The 16949-nt window shown below is 38.1% G+C and overlaps 1 protein-coding gene across 1 annotated transcript in view; it reads right to left on the bottom strand.

Annotated features, from left to right (window-relative positions):
* The window catches only part of THSD4 (thrombospondin type 1 domain containing 4), a 209720-nt gene that overhangs the window by 100170 nt on the left and 92601 nt on the right, over positions 1-16949 (bottom strand). Inside the window, exon 7 of the mRNA XM_056499785.1 lies at positions 12199-12335. Within this exon, the coding sequence (XP_056355760.1) occupies positions 12199-12335 (137 nt within the window). The remainder of the gene's footprint in view (positions 1-12198; positions 12336-16949) is intronic.

Below are 16949 nucleotides of genomic sequence, written 5' to 3'. Positions count from 1 at the left end.
TTATTCTTTGCTGTACACAGAATTAATGTGTTTCACTATTAAATCCCAAAACTTAAATTTATGCATTTCCCTAAACTTCTCAAGCCCCCAAGTCAAAACAAGAAAATACATACGAGAAGGAGGAACCTTGTGATTTCAACAGACATCTTTGTTCTTATAAACCTTAGCATAAACCTATTTATTCCCTAAAGGAATATTTATTTCCTAAAGGAAAAATTCAGTCTGAAACAGCAGCAAAGAGCAATTAAACATTATCAAAACATTCCATCCATTTCACCTTGTTGTTAGTTACAACTTTATGTTATAGCAGGAATAAAAAACTTGACAGTTTGGCATCTGAAAAGCATCCAATTACATAATACCTGATACTGTGTACAGCAGATGTTCGCAAACTAGAGCCCACTGCCCTCATGAGACCAGTAAAGACCTTCTAGGGCTTTGCAAAGTTCCTTGATTTTGCTTGTAAACTTCTGCAGTTACTTAAATGGTCTTGTTAGAGGGGGAAAAGTGTCTCCAGAAAAAACAAGTCTTCAAAGATTAAGAAAGGATCATCTGGTTTCACAATATGTGCACAAGTAAAAACTGAAGATTTTAAATGCTCATATGAGTCAAGATCTGAACAATATTTATTTTGGGTACAGAAACATCCCTTACATCCTTGTTTGGGAAGTTATTTGAGCAACCTGGACAGAATGGGGACCTTCCTCACCTGCCCACAGCTGCCTTGTGGCACTGGTCAGTGCTTCTGCTTTATTCCTAGAGAGCAGCAGACAGCAACTAGCTGCAGGGATAAAGCAGTTTTCCTTGTCCTGCAGGGCTTTTGGACTTCTCCTCCCAGGCAGTCAGGTGCTTCCCTGCCACATGCACAATCAGAGCAATTTTGAGATTGTTTCAAAGTCAACAGACAAAGGTGAGCTCCCACAACTGGGAAGGCTGAGGGCTGATTGGCATGCAAGGCCTTTGTCCAAAAAAGATACAAGCATGAGTTTGACTGCAAATGAATACATTGTCATCTCCCTGTCACAGGATATGCTGATCACTGCTGTGAGACCTCTCTCAAAGGCTCCAGTTCAGAAACAGATTATTTGCTTTATAGTTTGTATGAATTCTCTTTTTGTTGGAAAACAGTCACAGCATTGCTTTGTTTATGTGAATACAGATTTCTGCTTGGGAACCACAGAAAAGCCAAAGAAAATGTTACGTTCATAAGTAAGATCACTCAAGGAAATTGCTAGTTTGCAGTAATCCAGTAAAAATACAGAGCCAAAAGTCCTATGTGAGTAATTTCTAGATTTTGGAATGATGCTGTTCAAGACTTGATAAACTACTGCCACCACAGCTCTCTGTGTTAGGTTGACTGCAATTATTTCCCTCTGAAATAAACAAAAGAATGCAGCACATGCTGGACTTCCTGCTTCAGTACAACAGCAGTGGGCATTATGAGGATTTTGTGTCATTAACTATTTTTTAATCTACTTAACTTTCTTCCCTATTCAATACGTATTTCTGATTGTATCCATGTGAGATACATTAGTTAAGCATTTTCATTAGTATACCTGTGCTTAGAAACGCTTTCTTGTGTTACAAGACTCAGTCAGTCAGTAAAGCTTCAATTCATCAAAGCACTTAAGCCTGTACTTAACTCCAAGAAGGCACCTAATCCCATTGACTTTATTGGGACTGCTTACTTGCTTAGTTAGGCATGCATTTAAAAGTCAAGGTCCATGTAAGCATAATTATGCTCTTTGGCCTGGTCCCAAGCCCTTAAAAGAGCAGAATGGAGAACAAATGTTCAGCAAAGCTGTAAGAAGGCACAGCAGCTTTCCAGGAAATATGCACAACATAACAAAAAATTTATAGGAAGTCCCAACAATCAGAGCTAGTTGGCAATCCAGTTATTGAATTCTACCAAGGTATTTTCAAACCTGAACTGATCACTTTTAGGAATATTTATTCAATAAAGTTGTTAGAAATCATAAGTAGAAGAAAGAAAAGCATGCAAGCATTTTGTCCAGGTGTGTTTATGCTGCTTCTCACCGTTTATCCAGTTACTAAGGAATACAATTCTCCAATGCTGTGAAGCACTGACACCTCCCTCACTTGTTATTGGTTGAACTTTATATTAAATAGTTTTAGAACAATGTATGCAAAGTTTAAATTTGGGATATAATTTCAACAAGGTTGAAATTACTGAATTTACCGCTGTAATCAAGAATTCAGTCCTGCAGCTTAAACTTCTACAGCAAGTCAGACACAGAAAAACTTGAGGGCTGGAACACAATACAAATGGTGAAACTGAGGACTTTTGACTTCTTCTCCTTTGCATAACAGATGTTCAAAAAAGAGTAGTGGCAAAGGCAGCTGTAAGTCTCCAGTATATGAAGTGGCAATGGTTTCATTCATATTATTAAGACAATTTAAAAACACATGAGGAGTGAGACTTTTCCAAGACTGAGGAGTCCTCCTCATGCTTCCTAACAATCAGGGCAGATAAAGATAATAGGGCTCTGACAAAAACCAACCCAAAAGCTTTCTATTTCATAAAACTAAAATAATTATTTCTCTCCCAGAATGGCACTTAGACATGCCAGTTCACCTGATAGATAAGATTTTTGTGCTTTCATAAAATGGTTACCAGAAGGTTTAACATTAGAAAAACAACTAAACTGAACACATTTTTGGAGGGATAAAGTTTCAGTTATACTTTAATCAGCAAAGCTGCCTTGCAGGAGAAAACAAACAAGATGAACCCATTTTTTAACAATGACTCATAATGCAAAATAAGCCTGAAGCTTTTCTTAAGTACTGTTTTCACTAATATAACTACAAAAACACAAGACTTGAAACTCCGAATACATTAGATTCACAGAAGATACATCATGGTTTGCTGTAATGGCTCCTGAAAAGTAAAGAAATATGCACTGCTTTAACTATCTGGTACAATTTAAAGGTCAAGCAACAACAACTGGAAGCATACATTTTAAAAAGCCCTACACAAGAAGTCAAGATTTTATAGTCCAGCAAGATGCAGTTAGCTAACACTGCTGTTTATGATCTCCTTTTGGACTGGTTTTAATTGGTTCTATCCAGTATCTGGTCTCCATCATTACAAACAGTGGCAGTAAAGCATCCAAGAGATATATATACACATCACAATTTACAAGTACTACTTGCAAAACAGTAACTTTAAAAAAAACGTATTGCTCTCCTAGAAATAGAAATTTAAGCTTTATAAATATACTAGAGGGGGGAAACAAACCTACAAAAGCAATTCCAAGCTCCAGTCTAGCCTCAGTAGTTGTACAAATTCATTAGTGTCCATAACAGAGGTGAATGACCTTGGAGCAGTCTAGGAGTCCGCTGCAAACATTCCAGAGTTCAGAAGTCATGTCCATCACACTGGGACTTTGTGTTGGCAAAGGGACTTAACAAACTTCAGGCACATAAGATAAACTGCATCTGCCACATACAGGCAACTCTAAACAAACAAATCTTGCAGTAATAAAATTTATTTGTTTTAGTAAAATTCTATAGGCTGTAAAACAATATCCTCATGCAGGTAGGATTTCCACAGGTCACAGACTTTTCAGTCATGGCCCATTTCTTCTGAAATGTGAGCATAAACTTCAAAAATCCCTTTAAAATGAAGCCTTACCATGGCAGGAGATATATACAATTATGACTATTTTCTAGTCTTACAGAATGCAGATATTTTAGGATGCTTCCACAAAGGCCACCATACCGACTTAAGGGTGTAAATGCTGGCTATTCAGACACTAATAGAGTTTCAGTGTATATGTACTTCATCCATTCAACACAACAACGAGATGACATTTCCTTATAATGCTCAATGGCTGTGCAAGGCCACCCGAATCTATTTTAACAGTTGTTTCCTCCCTCTCAGTGCACATTGAGATTAACATTTTAATATTAAGACCCCAAATTTAGGGTCCAATTTGCCTGTGTTCACATTTCATTTAAATAAGCGTTAGTAAATGCCTATTCCTTCATATCTCTAGATATTTCACAGCCAGTCCTTCTACTATTTTACTACATCACTCTAAAAATTTGCCTGTTCCCAAAGAACCTGTCAGAAAGGACACGATCAAGATCAAGAGTTACAGTTTTTTCATGGTTTTGGTCTAACACAGTAAGTCAATACTTCAAGCATATTTTAAAACAGAACAGCTCCTCAACTATTTGCTCTAGGTGCATGTATATCTGTGTGTGCAAGTGCTGCATAAAAAGATAAACAGATACATACACACAACGAGAGACTCCATGGACGTTCTTCCCAAGAATTTATTTATTCATGTGACAAATTTGCCTATCCCAGTATATCAAAATTGTAATCTTTGTTTTAATGAAATGGCTAAAAACATACTGGACCCTTTCCAGGCTCTAAAGTAATATCATAATGTAGTTAAATGAAAATAGAGCCTAAATACTTCATTTCCTGTAGATTTCCAAGATTGCTGTTTCAGTTTCCTGACTAAATAATAGGTATTTTAGAATATTCGGTTACAGTTACTAGCATTTTCAATTTTCTCCTAAAAGTCATCAAAACAAAATTAAGCATCAACTTACTCTTTGGTTCCTTAGTAAAACTCAGCTTAGGTCAGACAGCATTTTGCTGCACTGTCATCACTTTCTAAAAATTTCTCTATTTTCACTAAGACCTCTGGGTTACTGGCTTCTGATAGTTTATTATAATTAACAAGAAAAGATCCTAGTGCCTAAATTTTGAAGTTCCTGAAATGACTGGATTGTAATAAAATTTTCATGTAATCAGTCATTTATCAGTAGTAACAATAATTAAAGTACTACCAATGCTCACCTGTCACCAGGTATAACAGTATTGGAAAAAAAAAAAAAAAGAAGAGATGAACAAGCCTTTAGCAATAAATACATTTCCATACTGTATTTCTAAGCACACTTTTAGATAAGGCCTGGAATATCACTAGTCAACACAGCCTAATTGCTAACACTGCTAGCACAAGGCAGCACAACTGCAAACAAAGAAAAAAACCTGATCTCCAGACCACAGACATCACAGGAGGCAGCATGGACTGAAAGTGACAGAGAAAGTAACAAAATAAATTAAATTAAAATTAACTACTAATTCAATTTGTTGTTTCAATTATTGTTTTAGCACTCACCTCATAAATCCTCACACATGAAAGCCTTTATTTTCCCTCACGAATGTTCATAAATAGCCCCCCTTCTACTTCATGATCCCACCTGATGAGAACACATCAATCTGCTAATAAGCTGTCTCTAGCACACATGTGTCCTTTTTTTTTATGTATAATAACTTTAAGTTTTACTGCACATCCCAACTCTATTGCAGGTTAAATTCTAGTAACAGACACCATGCAAGCAAGCAGAAAGACAATACACAACCAACAGAGAATTCTCATTAAATATCTGATATACAAGCTTGCTCTAATACTGCTAATTCTTTTTTATTCCCCTTGTTCTTCTTATGTTTATCATGATAAAATGATTTGTGACTGTTTACAGTGACACTCTTCTAGTATAAACATTAGCAGACAACAATAAATTCAGGAACAGCTTCTTCGTTTTTATTTTTGTGCATGACATAACCCCTCCCTCCCTCGCAGTAAGCAAGCTCCCTTTTCCAGAATTTTCCTGGGACAATGGTACAAAACTGATGCTGCCTATTCAGAGCCTCTACTGCCATAGAACACATGGACAATAAGCCAAACTCAGATGCTCCCATGCTAACACCTGTCTGAGGGGGTCTGCTGGCAATCTCTGCTTTCAGGCAGCCAACCAAGGTGCCAGGGTCTTTCTAAGAATCCTGCAGAGAGGAATCTAAAAGCCGTTTTTGGGAGTCGCAAGCTAACCATAATTAGATGCTGAAAGTCAAGTGGCTTGAGCATTTCTAGGACAAAAAACATAATTCAGCCACTTAACAGTGAAAGGCATCATTGATACTTCAGGAATAATTGTGAAGTTTTCACCCCTCTTCCAAACAGGAGAACTAGGATGAATACTTACGCAGCCAGCTCCCTTCTTAATAGCTTTCTCCCTACTGCTTGCTTGTCCAGGTGTTTAACAGATTCCTTAAATGTAAGTTTCAGAATGTTACTTCTCCTGCACCCCCTACTTGTTTCTTTACAATATAATCTAAATAACTTTGTTTCCTTTTGCTATTTAACCTCAGAAGAGGGGTATTGCACTAGCTACATGACTGTCTTTTACAAGTGCTTTCTCACACACTCATTGAAATCAAATGTATTTCAACTGATTGAAATTTCTTCCTTTTTTTTTTTTTTTTTTTTTTTTTTTTTTTCTTTGAACTGCTGTAATGTAACACAAAACAGGTTTGGTTCTACTGGTTAGAAAAGGCATTAACTATATCTTAGTAATTTCTGCATAAGAGGCATGACATCAAACCCTTCACCTCCACCATGATACAGAGTACACAGCTCTTCACTGATTTCCTCTTTTGTGAACACACAACAGTGCTGCAATCTATCTTCCTATAGGCTAACATAGCTTGCTTTGTTAGAGTGCATAAGGGACTGAGAAAAAGAAATAGCTCAGACCGCATTTATATTCTATTTTTATCCCAACTCCCTTTTTCTTGTCTACACTTAATTTCCCCATCACAGAAAGCCAGTATTTCAGAAAAATAAGCAGTGATCATGACTTCAGTTTTTTTTATTAACAACCACATGAATGGACTGGTGTGTTACTGAATGTTTCTTCATAAACACTCTCAGCCTCCTTTTATACCAGTGTAGCACAGACTTTTTCTTGTTTCTTCAAAACTGAGCTGGAGTGGTAAATTGATTATTCCAACTTAGGGAATAATTAATTATTCATAAACAAACCCAACTTCACTTTCAACCTGATATACATCAAACAGAAAAAAAATCAAGGCCAAACAACATACAGTATTTTATTTTCTACTCCATTGCTATCCCCAGCATTCTTTATAGATTTTTTTCAGATTTACTTTGGATTTATTTAAAGTACATAATTTTCGAATAAGTTCAAAGTGTACCTCAAGTACAATAAAATTCCCCTAATTGTGTCACTTAATCATAGGAGATAACAGCAATTGCTTTAAGAAAAACTTTTGTAGTGACAGACTTAAGCTCAAAACTGGGATGTGTCTTCTACTGTCAGCCAATCTATGAAGACAAAGATTACATTCTACGTTTTCATAAAGACATTCTAACCTGAAAAATTATTATTTTAAAAATTGCAGAAATAAGAACAAAATAAAGGTACAAAAACTCCTTTACTTTTCTATATCTCAGGCTGCTTCTGATAGGCAGGTTAGACATTACTGACCACATTTGACAGAACAGTGTGGAGCACAGAAAGAATCAGAATCTGGATTAGTCATTCTATGTTGCACTTCAGCACCTACCTTTGCTTCAAACTGAAGCAAAACCAACGTTTTTCAAGCAACATGCTATGTATGTAGCACATTTAAAAACAGTTCAAAACCTTTTAGAATTAAGATATTTTGCAATATCATTTTGGTTGGTTTGGGTTTTGTTTGGTGTTTTTTCAAATTTTAAGTGTTATTGTGAGTGACATCTGATCCTGATAACGTTTGTTTTACTTGGTCATTTATAGCAAAACTGAAAATGCAGAACTACAGATTCAGATAGCAGCTCCATGGAAGACTAAGGAACTCCACCCTTTGGATTGTGAGGTCTTTTTCAGAACAAGAGGATGCTAAACAATAGGAAAAGAATAAATATACATATCCAGTGCTTAGTCATTTTGTCCGAACTTGAATATTTGCTACTCACAACCAACTACCACCATATTTCACATCAGTTCAAAGGCAGCAAAGTTTTCTTTTCATTTTTCTACTTGTGGTGGTTGCCCCTCCTGTGTATCAGGTATCAGAAATGAGTCATGGTCAAAGATCATATGCCAAAATATATTAGTGCTGCTTTATAAATGGAAGAAGGATAAAAGACTTTATAGAGAGTGAGGTCAAGAAATCTCATAGAGGTTCACTCTGTAAAACATTTAACAAAAACTATTCAAACAGAGAGAAGAAGTGGCAACAAGCACTTATTTCTTAGCTCCCAGGAACCCGTTTCTTCCATTAACACCTTATTAATGCCTGGCAGGTGTTTCCCAATGCAGAGCTTGGCATTAGCAAGTCATTATGAGGAGAAACAATGAAGAGTCCTATTTCCAACAGCCAAGAAATTACAATGGTGTCTATGACAAAGCAGAAAGGAGAGAATGTTCTATTGTAACCACAGGTTTTTCACATTTATGGTTTATTTTAGGGAACAACCATTTTTCCTGGAAAGAAAAAGCCTTCAGCAGAGGCTCCATACACAATATGAGCCTCTTTGAATGCATCCCACCTAATCTGTAAAAAAGGTCTTGAACGAAGACCACTGTGTCCTCACAGCAGTTATTGATAAAAACCAAACAAAACAGTAAGACAAAAGCAAGTCCTGAATATGAAAAAACACGAGATTTCATTTCCATTTGATTCTACAATGCATTTCAGCATCTGAATGCCATGGGCTCCATGATCTGGTTTTCCACTTTCATAGAGCCTACCCTCTGTGCAATCATATCCTGGGCAAAGCCTTGGTGACAATTCTCAACAGAATGCACCTTCTCAACACTCCCATGGTATAAACAGTGTAAGCCCTGCACTGTTTCAAGGACAATTTTTAAGGTAAGATCAAGCACCAGGAAACAGTTCCTGAAACTGGTCCTCCTCAAACACAAACACCTGACACCACTCATCACTCACCCAGTACCAAACAGCAATGCTAAACAACAACTGAGAGGCATCCCTGATGCACAGACCACATCTCATTTGGCACAGTTTCTCATGCTGCTTTCAAATTCTTTCAATCTCATGACAGAAGACTTTACAAAGTTCCTGTTCAGTGAAGAATACACCCCTCTCCAATACAACCAAGCAAGATGAACAAGCAACTACAAACATTTTCTGTGAATCAGGTGAAGGACAGATATAGAAATGTAAGTGCCATTGCTTCTGCTTTGTTAATCTGGAGATCAGGTTCTTTCTTATTTTAGTAGTGTTAAAAAAGAACACTAACAGTAATGCAAATGGAGAAAAGCTTCAGAGAAGCTAGCACTGTACAGAGTACTCACTTAGAAGAACATGCAAAGTAAACACAAGAGGATGGAGAAGGGAGGGAAGTCTGCTCCAACTTTAAGAAAGCACACAAACTCTGAATCCACCCGGGACCTTTTCTCAATGTAAGCAATCAATATTACACAGGTAAGTTGAGATTCCTACAGAAAACAGCTTCTGTTATCTTACAAGAACAACCACAAGGTTACCCTATATTCAAACACGTGTCAGTTAAGAGAATAACCCTAACTTACTGAAAGTACCCACTTCTCATTATCCTGATCGGTCTCTCTGATCCTACAGCCATTAAAAGTTCCCTAACTTAAAACAATAATATTATCTGTATTTCTTTTGCCTGGACACTAGCATAAACCAACACAGGTCTAAATAGCAGCTCCTTGCCTCATCCTGTTTTTCTGATGGAGATTTAGCATGGTTGGCTATATATCCTATAGCTGATACAAGATATATCCCTAGAAAGTTTTCAAGGTTTTCGCTATCTTATGCACTGTTTTGGTTTTTTTTGGCAAGTAAAATCTCTATTACCAGTCATTTTGGTACTGAAGTTAGAGTGTGCATTTTAAAATTGCTTAGATATTTTTCTATTAACTTCAGAAGTTAGCTGGAAGATGAGAAGAAACTACATTGCAACAGAAAATGTAATATAAAAATCAGGCGACAGAAAAATAGTTGTTTCAGGCATCTTTATGAGGTACCTACAGTTTTCCCACCCAAACAGAATTTTGGGTGAAATGCTAATGATCCTTTTGTAAAGCGCGCCCCCGTGTGGTAACCAACATCTCTGCAAAACCAATTTTCTTCACAGCTCCCAAAATTACTTTTCTGCCTCCAAAACTACCTTGAGTCGGTGTTCACACCTGCCCAGGTACTGGGACGAATTCTCCTTGTGGGAGTGTCCTAGACACATGCAAAAACACATGCAACGTTCTGCCCTAGAGGCACATTTCCTAATCTATGGGCAAGGTCAAAATTATTAAGAACATTCTTTTCTCTTGTTTATTAAAATCTCCTCAGTATTCCCTCTTCACTTTTCTTCTAAGCTTAGAAGTTACTGAGTAGGATCAGCCTATTTTCTCCAGAAGAAATATAAGGATACACTCATTTCACACAAAAGAAAAAAACATCTAGAAGGAAGAAAACAGACACTTCTGACGAAATAGCAAGTTGAAGGAAGTCCCACTGGCACTTGCTCTTTAATTTAATAGCACAGTCAGAATGTAGGGTTAGAAGAGGAGTGGCAAATGCATTTACAAAAACAACATCTACTCAATAATACTGAAACATATTCCAAGTATATATATTAGGAATAACCAGCTGTGGCACCAAATAAAAACTATTAAAACCAAAGTGGAACTCAATAGGACTTTCAATGAAAACACTTGTTCATGTAAAAAAAAAAAAAAATCAGAAAAAATATTGTTCAAGGGTGCAGAAAACCAAACTTACACAGAAATAATGCAACTGATTATCAAGATCATTGTTCTACTTCTGTCTTCTGCATAGGTAGAGTATCACTCCTTTCTTCCTACTTTGCCTAGTTTTATTTTTAAAGTATTTAATTAATTTAAGAAGTTTTAATTTTATTAGGATTCAGAGTCTAGTCCAGACTACGAAATACACAATCATTTCAATGACAAGTTACTTTTTTTGCATTACTTGCACTATTATATGTGCTAGTTATGACAGTGTCACAGATAGACAATATGTTCTTATGATTAAATACCCTGATTTGTTGGGCTTTTTCACTTCCAATTTTTAAAGGACTATTTTACCTCATATATCATGTTCTTTATTGTATTTCTGAATAATTTTTATTATAGCAGCATTTTCCATCTTTATTTCCTCTTAAGGATAAGGTAAGCTGAAAATACTAACCAGAAACAATGGTCCTGGGAACAACCATAGATAATGGTTTTTAACATAAGGATATTATTGTTCTGTAATGTAAAAAAATGTCCAACAGAGGGTGATAGAGACCATATGTTTGTTAGACACAACACAATTATCAGTTTTCTGAGTCATAGATCAGAACTGTAATTAAAACAAGTTTCTGGCCCTTTCTAAGTCAGTTTGAGATCAAGGAAAGCTTTAAAGCACAATCAACTTCACCCAGATCTATCATATACAAAGGAAATTCAAAGCTATGGCTTTGCTTGCACTAAGAAACAGAACAGAAACAAACATGGCATTGTCCAGATGTGCACAAGAGGAACTGGGACATGCAGAGGACAAGGCTGTATTCATCAGTGATTTCCCCTAGCAAACCAATATTTAAACTGAATTTGACCTTTCAGTATTTGAGTTCATGAGCCACATCTGAGCTACTTCTGCATCTTTTGCCAACACATATAGGAAACATCAGCCAAGCGTCAAATGCCCCTTGCTAGGAATTTATTTCTTTCACTAACTTTACTTGAAAGATTACAATTTTTTTTCTAAACACTGTAACATTTTTTTAAAATTGCTACCATCTTGCAAAAAGTGTATTTTTTCATTGAAAATAGAATCTTCACAACAGACTGCAAAAAATCAACATAGCAGCTCTTTCTGAGCCCATGAAAAGTAACCACTCAAATGTTTTCTAAGAGAACATCACTGATGAGTCAGAGAGCCAGTAAGACCTGAAGCAAACATGGCCAAATCAGAAAAGTTACACTACAAGCAGGTATAAAACAATCAAAAGAAACTATTCTTTTGCAGACTCTGAAAAATATCTTCCTTCTAAAACTTAATCAAAGAAAGATATTGTATTTCTTTCTTATTTCAGTGTTCAATCTTGTTCTGATTCTTTCAAAGAACCTCTTCTGTAGAAAGTAAAACATGTGGAAAAAGCTCATTGGCAATCACCTTTATTGTGACTAAAGCATCTCCTGAATCCATCCCTTCAGCACTTCTTAGTTTGTTCTCAGTAAATACAAACATTAGTTAAGAAATCACCCAACCTGTAATAATAGAAGTTAATGTTTTTCACATTTACTTTAATTAAAAAAGGGAAGTTTAGGAGCATTGCCCAGGTTTGGGAGCTGAGGCAGCCCGGGTGCCGGCCGTACCTTGCACTGCCCTGCCACGCAGATGGCCGTGCCGTTGGGCTCGCAGGGGGTGCCGTCGATCACCGTCTCCGCCTGGCGCACGTAGAAGCGGTAGCCGATGGCCCGGCAGTTCAGCTCGCACTTCTGACTCCCCTTCACTGCGGACACAACGCAAGGGCCCGTTACAAACAGCACAGCAGGAGATTGGAAAAGGAAAAGCTCCTTAAATGAGCAGTAAGAAACAACTATACTAACAATACAATGTAATGCACCACATCAAATAAACGGTGATTAAGAAACCAACTCCAAGGTAAGCATTCCAACACACCTTATGACAATGTATACAGTACCTCAGTTAATGACTGACACTTCCCTAAATGACCAAGAGTATTTCTAGTTTCATAAAAACATTGCCCAGTTTGTCTTAAAGCATAGTAACATGTTATGGCATTTCATAACTCTGAGTGTCAGAAAAATTACACCATAATCAGAAGGATATGCATCAAATCAGGCTCACTTAGAGTCTCCAGTCTGTTCAGGTCCATTAGGCATACAAATATCCAGTACCGAGAAACATTTTAAACAAGACTGATTAGCATTTTTAAAAATTCTATTGTTTTTTCTCTTAGTTTTTACAAGTTACACTTCAGCGGCTCTTCCACTAAAAAAACCCTCAACTCTTCCATTCTGTTCCACTAAATTTCATTTTCAAAAATGTATATAATGCACTATTATTCAAAACTCCTGCTGACATGCAAGAATCAATAGGAAATCAGTCCACTAAACTCTGGGTGAGAGGAACACAGAAGACAAGAAGCAAGACATGTTACCTTCTCCTGTGAAAATCTGCTCCTTGAGCAGATACAGTCTAACACTCCCCACATCTTATGCTATGTTTGTTAACACATTTGTGTAGCCTTTCTGTTGCAAATCATCTCTCACGTCAGAGCTGCTCTCAGCTTAATACCCCATTTGCTAACTGACAGAACAGTATCTTCAGTTTCTTTCCAACCCAGAGTAACACTGATACAGTACTAGCAGCAAGGTCCAATCCTTTTTCTTATGACAGTACTTATATTGCTGCCACAATAATGAGCTAAAATTCCTCTCACTTCATAAAGTTTCAGCTCATCCCCTATTCTGAAACTGAAACCTACTGTTTAATCTAGAAGATGTCAAAGGAGATGCTGTGTGCCCTCATTTAATGCTAAAACATTGTGTTCACAAGATTTTCTACTTGACTTCAGTGTAGTTTTGAATCTTCAGCTAAGACATAACAAAAAGCCAAAATAAATAAGAGCAATCATCTCAGATATATATTAAACAATTCTGTACTGTAGAAGTACCAAATTTTTAGCTCAACTTCAGTTATTCTCTGTGCAAACACAGAATTAATGCAGACCAATTCTGTATCTTAGATTTTGCCTCACACAGCTGAACTCATTTAACTGCCCCTCATGTACACCATGTATTGTATCTGGCAATCTTCTGTTAAAATTCACAAAAATATCCCCTAATTTTAATAGAGATTAAAGATCTGTTTACCTAGTTTGGGTTTTTTGCAGAAGCCAGGCATATCCTGTTCAACTAGGTCATTCTTCCATTTGCTAAGTTCAGTAGCTTATCATTCCAATGACTTCACTTAGTTATTAACAAAAGAAAAGAACAACAAAAAAAACCCCAAAAGCCCAAACAGAGGTACTTCCTGCAGTTCAGACTTCCAGCGTAACAGTCAGGTCTAACGATAAACTGAGCTTTCTTCTTAGCAGCTTCATCACTTCACACATAACTGTATTCAGAATTCTCAAATAAATATACCCCAGTTTCAGTGATTCATTACAATTAAAGCCAACTTGTCGTTTTCTCTGTCTGAAAGTGTCCTATTTTTATAACATGCAAAGCTAGCAATCAAGCAGCACCTCTGGAGAGTACATTTTCTTATCTTTCCATTCTCTAAAATCAAGTTAAACCAGCCATTTAGGGTTTCTGAAATGTCCTTATCTTCTGAGTTGGTTCCCTAAAGTTCAGTATCCTGAAGCCTCACATTCCCATATTCTTCCTCTACTGATTCTCCCCCACAGCTTTGATACTTCAAAATATTTACTCTTTAAATTATTAGCTGGCCTGCTAGATCCCAGTGAAAATTTTGTGCTACTTGGAGATGAAAAAATTGCCTGTTGGAGCATGGTATTTTTTCCTGGATCTCTCTCTCTCTTCCTTCACTTCTCCTGCAATAGGTCAGCCTGCTGCATTGCTAATGCAACACAGTAACAACCTCAAGCAGACTAAGATTGCTATTTGTGTAAAAATGTAATTTCCATTTCATTGTTTCTGTGTTTGATTCTTTCTTATCAGGAACTGTTCCTGCTCACACAAAAAGAAGTACTAGAACAGTCACTGTCTCTGACCACAAACAAACAATTCAGCTTTTACCTACAAACATACCCTAAAACCAACATACAGATTGTTTTCATGAGCACCTGTAAGATACTGCCTTGATTAGGCATGTACCAACCACACCACCTAAAGACAACATTCCCAAATGTGAAAAATCTGAAAAAAACTTGTCTACAAAGAGCAAAATCTGTTAACTGAATTGCTCCTGCTGAATGACAGGCATTTCCCATAAGGATTTTATGCAAGCATTATGTGTTATTGCATAAGATGCAGAAACTACAGCAGAACAAACACATTTTAGAATTCCCACGTAGAACAAGACACCACACTAATAAAAACCTTACCCTTACCCTTTATTCTGCCACAGCTCCTGAGGTTTTACAGTTTAGGTGATAGGTCAAGCTGCACTACAGGCTTGGCAACTAGACAAAAAATGTCAATTAAACAAGGAGCTGTGAGGCAATTGATTCCACACAGGTCACATTTTTGCGTCCCACATCAGCTGAACCCCGACTTCACAAAATAATTTATCTGACCCCCAGGGATACAGTAGGGCTTCCAGGTGAAGGCCTTCCCAACTAGCTGGCAGCAAGACACATTTCCACAAAAAAAAAAAAAAAGTCCCACCTCGGCTCTTTTAAGTGTGACAAAGTTTCTAGGAGAGTTCATTATGCAGGTACTGTTTAACATGTCTTCCTAGTGTATTTGTTTTTTATTCACATGCTCAACTTAGCATAACCAAGTCTTTGTGCAGTCTCACCTTATCCCACCATATTAAATAGTGAACTTAGGTGAAATTTAATGTTACCACACAAGTTCTGCCAGACATATTCATTACTGATTTAATTGAAGGATATGCCTTTAGTGAACAATCCTGGTAACATGTAATGTTTGGTTTTCATTTTACAGACTGAAAAAGTATCTAAATAAAAAAAAAAATCAGTACTTCCCTTAAAACATCCTTACCAAACTAGCCTTAAGTACCTCAGGGGCATCCTGGTCTTCTCCAAACTGCAAGTCTCAGGAGTTGGTATTTTTCCAAGTCCTCTGTTGAAACTTACCTTCCACCTTTCCCTAAGAGGAATAAGAGGCAGGCATGCTAAAGCAGGCACAGTTCTACCGCCTTCCACATCCCCAATAACAACACCAATACCTCACATTATCTTACAAACTAAACTGTACCTGCTCTGCATCACACAGCACAGATTGCAGAGCAAACTTTTCACCATTGATTTTACTGATCAAACTTTAATCACAAATATCAATACATGTAATTCCAGATTTCAGTGCAATAGAGGTTTGAGGAGAAAAGATGAATTGTCAAACATATCCACATATTTTTTAAAGGGGAAAAGAGTAATTTATGTGTTATCACACTACAGCCAGTGGCTGGAGTTCAAACTGCCTCCAGCAGCATTTCTGGCTGAGGCCTCTCCTCAGGCCCTGCAGAGGGGACGGCAGCCATATGTCCGCGGGGAAGCACGAGTGAGCAAGGGAGGAAATGTCCTCCACAGGGATTCACAGGCTAGCAGTTAAAGAACAATCCTGATCTAAATCCCACCACAGGGAAGGCACTGCTGTGTCCAAGCCTGCAACACCTGCCCGGCCCAGACGGTGTCACCTCCATGAGGCGAGACCAGCCCGGCCCAGCCACCTCAGGGCGAGACCAGCCCAGGGCAGCAAACACGGCGTGGCCTGAGGGAGAAAACTCCTGGGGGAGAATAAAACAAGTGAAAACTCCCTTCAGCGAACACGCTCGTTCTTCTCTTCTTCTCCCTGGGAGCGCAGCCCTACCCACGCCGGCTGCCAGCAGCATCAGCCCTGAGGGAGCTGATGGCCGTGACGGACCCAGCGAGGGTCGGGCAGTGACGGCGGTGATGGCGGCCGTGCCCTCCCTCAGCCGCAGCCGGGCGATACAGCCCCTCTGTGCGCCCGCCCCCTGCGCAATTTCACCCTCATCCCACGCCCTTTCGTTAAACCAAAGTGCAAGAAATTAAAGTCCTCACAAAACACTCTGCCCAAATCTAAACACCATGCACAGTAGAACAAGGCCGAAAGTGACCCCTTTGGAAACATTCCTACTTGCAGGAGTTTGTGAATAGACCTGTTTGCATTTCATCGAGAAAGCATTTTCAAATGTTAGCCCTGTACCGTGCTGAGGGGCCCTGGAGCGGCACAGTGGGACACACATCCCTCAGTTCCAGCCACCTTCCCTGGGCTGGACAGGGCTGGCACAGCCCACAGCCAGACACCAGGGTCAGACACCAGGGACAGACACCAGGAATAGTCAGCAAGGTTGGACACCAGGGTTGGACACCAGGGACAGACACCAGGAATAGTCAGCAAGGTTGGACACCAGGGTTGGACACCAGGGA

Source organism: Oenanthe melanoleuca, chromosome 10 (genome assembly GCF_029582105.1).
Source record: "Oenanthe melanoleuca isolate GR-GAL-2019-014 chromosome 10, OMel1.0, whole genome shotgun sequence".
Taxonomy (NCBI): Eukaryota; Metazoa; Chordata; class Aves; order Passeriformes; family Muscicapidae; genus Oenanthe; species Oenanthe melanoleuca.
The sequence above is the reverse complement of the archived record's forward strand: the minus strand, read 5'-3'. Positions and strand labels throughout refer to the sequence as shown.